At 33.2% G+C, this 5,683-nt stretch overlaps 2 protein-coding genes across 2 annotated transcripts; both read left to right on the top strand.

Moving 5' to 3' along the window:
- Window positions 1–1,671: 1,671 nt before the first annotated feature.
- Window positions 1,672–2,871, top strand: LOC108663891. The gene has a single exon (XM_018129781.1). It carries the CDS (start codon window positions 1,672–1,674, stop codon window positions 2,869–2,871), a length of 1,200 nt encoding a protein of 399 aa, XP_017985270.1.
- A 1,220-nt stretch (window positions 2,872–4,091) lies between these two features.
- On the top strand, window positions 4,092–5,014 carry LOC108663892. Its single transcript, XM_018129782.1, has 3 exons — window positions 4,092–4,397; window positions 4,477–4,576; window positions 4,670–5,014. Exons 1-3 carry the CDS (start codon window positions 4,366–4,368, stop codon window positions 5,012–5,014), a joined length of 477 nt encoding a protein of 158 aa, XP_017985271.1. The 5' UTR covers window positions 4,092–4,365.
- The last annotated feature ends 669 nt before the right edge of the window (window positions 5,015–5,683 follow it).

The following is a 5,683-nucleotide window of genomic DNA, read 5'->3' on the forward strand; positions in this document are numbered from 1 at the left end:
ACTAATCTTGGGTCGGATCTTTGGTGAGCTCTTGTTGCATTTTTTGTGGGAATTTTTTGTAGCACTTGAAACGTGGTAAATGCAATGGCTTGAGTGCTTAAGGCTGCATCAGGATTTTTTGATTTGTAATGTTTATAGTCAACATCTTCAAATTCAGAAAATGAAAAGAAAAACGGCTTGGAATTCGATCTTTGTAGAATAATGATGCATAATCTCGTTATTGCTGCTTTTGATTTCTCGTTACTGCTGCCTTTTATTATAGCTGCTTTAGAAATTGGATTTGTTTTTCAATTATCCTAGGCAGCAGATATAGCAATATGGTAAACACAAATTTTAGTAACAAGTCTGAAAGGGAACATATACATACAGCTTCTATGAAATTTCAATTGTTTAGTGGTAAACCAAAGGCTGCTGCTACTGCCCGAGCATACTTCTCCATCTTCCTGTTAGGATCCACACCAAATACTTGGACCTCACTATTATCAACATAGTGCTCAAGATTACGGCCTGTGCCTATGCCATTTTGCAGTACCTTTTTGGCCCTTCCCTCTAGTTTCCCAAAGAGCTATGACTTGTAACTTGCAACCTTTGACATATAATAAAAGAAGTGTCATTGTCATGACCCATCGCCATCAAAACTGTAAAGATGAATTAAGAATTTCTTTTTCAACTAATTAACAAACCTCTGCCTCATAATATTACATAGTGTATGAAATACTCTTTAACTTTTCATTCTTTCTTTAATAACGTAACCATTTTATTTGTATATATAATATGGGTTTTTAGATCTCTTCAATCTGATTGATTTGACATCATCACATGGTTACCACTGACTTAACATAAAATTTGATTTAATATTAGACGTGAGGATACTTGGATTTGTTGATGCTGCCATAACCTTAGCAAATGCTTAATTAGAATTAAGTGATGTGATTAAAACCTTTCTTCCTAATTAGCTACTTCAAACTATATACATGTGAAATTAAAATCATTTAAGCAAAGAAGAGTTAAGAATTTTATGTTTCATATTCATCAATTGGTCAAGTAATGACATTAATTGGTCACTTTTAACGGAAAGCTGCTTTAAATTGAAGAAGATATAAATCAAATAAAATAAGAAAACATTGACAATTATATATAAAAATTTTAAAAAATTTACAATATTTGTGTTCTATAAAATTTACTATTTTCTTTTCTAGATAATAATTCTTTCAGATTAAGTAATAAACATATCAAAAGTCCTTACTTTAAAAAAATAGTAATTCCTTTCCTACGTAATTATTTAATTTTTTAATCATAAAATACTAATCCAAACTTGGGGTCCAATTCATGGTGATGATGGTTATCCCAAAGGAAAAGCAAAAAAGTTTTGCTCATTTTTCACTCACTTGGTTGCAATTGATTTTATACTAATTAATACATAGAAAAGCTTGTGAATATGAATTTATCCACTCGTTTATAAAGTTACACTTATTTATGATACTGTTTTTAAATTTTTTTTCTTGTATGGAAATTTGATTTACTATCCTCATATGTTAATTTTTTTGTTATTATATTTAAATTGTTTAACTTAGTTTTGCATATTGGAATGTAGTTGTTAATAAATTTTATTATAATCAACGGTGGAAATTACCCTTGACTGTTATATTCTATGACACTTAGGATTACAAAATGATGAGAGATCGATCTTGGATGTACCGTTGCTTAACTGTTGATGGATTCATTAGAGATGAATTTGTAAATGGAGTTAATGAATTCATTCATTTTACACGTTCTAACACTACATTTATGTTGAAGAATAAAATTAGATGCCCTTACTCTCGATGTAGTAACAACAAGTTTCTATGTGAGGATAAGGTGACAGAGGACATACTTAATAGGGGTTTTATTGGTGCTTACACAATTTGGAGTTTACATGGGGAACATGATGTTGGACAATCATCAAGAAGTAGAGATAGAATTAAACCATATGCTAGTAATGAGGAACATGAGGAATATGGAGAACCTATATATGATGAGGAAATAGAAAATCCATATAGTAGAATGGTTAGGGATGCTATAGGTCTAGAAGTTGCTTTCAATTATGGTTGTAAAAATGAGTCAAGGTTTATGGAAGAAGATCCAAATCCAAATGCATTTAGCTATTACTTTTTGTTAAGTACTATAGAGGAACCTTTGTGGTCAGGTTGCACAAAGCACACAACGCTTTCAGTTGTCTCGCAACTTTTAAATGTTAAGTCAGAGTACAATTTGAGTGAGTCATGTTTTGATCGACTGTTGGAGATAATAAAAAATATGTTGCCTTCAGATGAAACTTTACCTACTGATTTTTATAGATTGAAAAAAGAGGTAGCAAAACTTGGATTGGGTATATCAAAATTCATGCTTGCAAAAAACAATTGCATGCTATTTTGGATGGAAACTGCTAATTTTGAGCATTGTATGATATGTGGACATCCTCGGTTTAAATTGAGGAAATCAAGTGTGAAAAAGCAGAAGAAAATACCTTACAAGATTTTGCGTTACTTGCCACTTATACCTAGGCTTCAAAGGCTTTATATGTCATGCAAAACTGCTGAATATATGACGTGGCATGTGCAAAACCAAAGTGATGATGGAGTCCTCAAACACCCTGTTGATGGTAAGGCTTGGCAACACTTCAACCGCACACATGACTTATTTGCAATGGAACCTCGAAATGTCAGACTAGGGTTATGTTCTGACGATTTCAATCCTTTTGGATCGACTGCAAAACCATATTCTGTTTGGCCAGTAATGCTATGTGTGTACAATTTACCCCCATGGATGTGTATGAAACAACAATATACATTTCTTAATATGGTTATTCCAAGGAAGAAAAATCCAAGTTAAAACATAGATGTTTTCTTGAAGCCTTTGATATATGAGTTGAAAGTATTGTGGACCGAGGGTGTTGTAACGTATGATGTATATAGGAAACAAAATTTCCATATGAGGGCAGCATTATTATGGACAATTAATGATTTTCTTGCTTACGGTATGTTGTCAGGGTGGAGTACTCATGGACGATTATCATGTCCTTATTGCATGGAACATTCTAAGGCTTTCATATTAGATCATGGTAGGAAACCTTGTTTTTTTTTTTATTGTCATCGACAATTCTTGCGATCTAATCATTCTTTTAGAAGGCATAGAGACAAATTTATTAAAAAAATAGTTAAACATGACTTACCATTTCCTCAAGTATCAGGTGAGGAAATATTGACACGTTTGAATTCACTTACTAATCTCCCATTCGGAACAAAATATGGTGATCAAAAGATTTTGAGTTATGGTGTTAGTCATAATTGGGTGAAAGAGAGTATGTTTTAGGATCTGCCTTATTGGCATATGCTTCTTATTCGTCATAATCTAGATGTGATGCATATTGAACGTAATGTATTCGAGAATATATTCAACACAATGATGGATGTGAAAGAAAAGACGAAAGACAACTTAAAGGCACAACAAGATTTGAAGGTGTATTGGGAGCGGCCATAATTAGAATTGGTGGAAAATAATGGAAAACTTTTCGAGCATAACACTGTGTACACCTTAAATAAGGAGGAAATAAAAAATGTTTGTGCTTGGGTGAAACAAATGAGATTACCTGATGGCTTTGCATTGAACATATCTCGGTGTGTTAATGAGATTGATTGCAAATTTTATGGGATGAAAAGTCATGATTGTCATGTTTTTTTGCAACAATTGCTCCCAATTGTCTTCTGTGATATGCTGCCTCACTCAATTTGGGATGCGATTATTGGGATATCTCACTTTTTTAGGGATTTGTGTGCACCAGAAATACCTATAGATCATATGGAAGCTTTTCAAGGAAAAATATATGAAACTATATGCAAACTCGAAAAGATCTTTCCTCCCGGTTTCTTTAACTCTATGGAGCATTTGCCAATTCATTTACCTTACAAGGCAAAGGTTGGTGGACCCATCCAGTATCGATGGATATATCCATTTGAGAAGTACTATAATTGTTATTTGTTTTCAAATAGTTTATTAGAATAGTTTAAGGTACTTTCTATGTTTGCTAAATATTGTGATTTTTAGGTTTTTGTAGCATTTGAAGAAGAAAGCAAAAAATCGAGCCTCACTTGAAGGATCTATATGTGAGGCTTATATTATCGAGGAAATCTCCTCGTTTTGCTCATGGTATTTTGAGCCTGTTGTGCGAACAAGATTAAATAGAGTGCCACGTAATGATGATGGGGGAGACGTGGACTCTCAGGGTCGTCTTTCAATTTTCACTCATCCTAGGCGAGCTTTTGGTCCATTATATAAATCTCGATTTTAGATGAGGATGAGTTTTATGCTACTGAACTATATGTTTTAATGAATTGTGAAGAGATGGTCCCATATATAAAGTAAGTATCATTCAACCATAAACTCAAGTGATTGATCATAAGAATGAATTTAATCACTAAATTATGGATATGATGATAGGATGTTTGATGAAATTATCAAGGGAGATGTTATGCATATATCGGAAGATGAATTGGAGAAAGTACGTGATGCAAGATTCATTAAATGGTTTAAAAATTATGTAAGTTTATGTAAATTATAAGTGAACTTTTAATAACATTGAGGCATTAATTATGTTATTATTAATTTTTTATCTTGTATGTCATGTTCGTAGGTTGCAACACGTGCGGATGAAATTGACCCACGTATACTTGAAATCTCTCATGGTCCAGGATGTATGATAAGGTGTTACAAAGGATACTTTGTAAATGGTTTCAAGTTTCACACCCTAGATTACGGCCAAAATCGTAAGACAATGAATAATGGGGTTTGCATAAAAAGGAGTTTTTACAATGATTATGAGTGTGACTTTTATGGTATTTTAGTGGATATAATTGAGTTGGAGTATTTTGAAATCATAAATAAAGTTGAGCTATTTAAGTGTCATTGGTTTAACACTGAAAAAGGTATTAAGGTAGATCTTTTGCATGGTCTTGTTGAAATTAATGCAACTCAATAGTTGCTAGTAATGAACCATTTGTTTTAACAGCACAAGCTCACTAAGTTTATTATAGTAGTTATCCATCAAGGAAAAGAGATCGACGTGATTGGTGGGTAGTATTTAAAACAAAAGCGAGAAGTAGATATAACATTCTTAGTAGTGGAGATAGAGAAAATGAAATTGATTTGAATGAAGAGTATACCAAGAAGACGTGTCTATTTCAATGAATGCTACTCCATCGAAAGAACTTGATAACTTGACAGTCTTAGCAAGTGGTGATTATGAAGAGGTTATGTGGCATTCCCACCGGGGGACTGTCACGGCCCAAATTTTGGGCCATGACCGGCGCATGGGTCCAATGGACGTAATCCACTAAACCCAAGCAAGCCTATTATTTATCTTACTTATAATTCCATCTATTATCACTAAGTCATATTTCATAACTTTGAATCAAAATAGTGATATACATTGCCAACTCGCACTAGCATTACTCATCTAAAATTTGCATTAAGTTCATCTATACATAACAAAATAATACTCGACTTCCAACGGAGGGACTCGGATGAATATACAACTACCGAATGCCGAGACACCTACCAAAAGATAGACACAGGTCTACAAGGACACCTCGTCCTAATTATCGGCTGCCTCGTGATTTGAAAACATGAATTTGAAAATGGTGAGTAT

Source organism: Theobroma cacao, unplaced genomic scaffold (assembly GCF_000208745.1).
Source record: "Theobroma cacao cultivar B97-61/B2 unplaced genomic scaffold, Criollo_cocoa_genome_V2, whole genome shotgun sequence".
Lineage (NCBI taxonomy): Eukaryota > Viridiplantae > Streptophyta > Magnoliopsida > Malvales > Malvaceae > Theobroma > Theobroma cacao.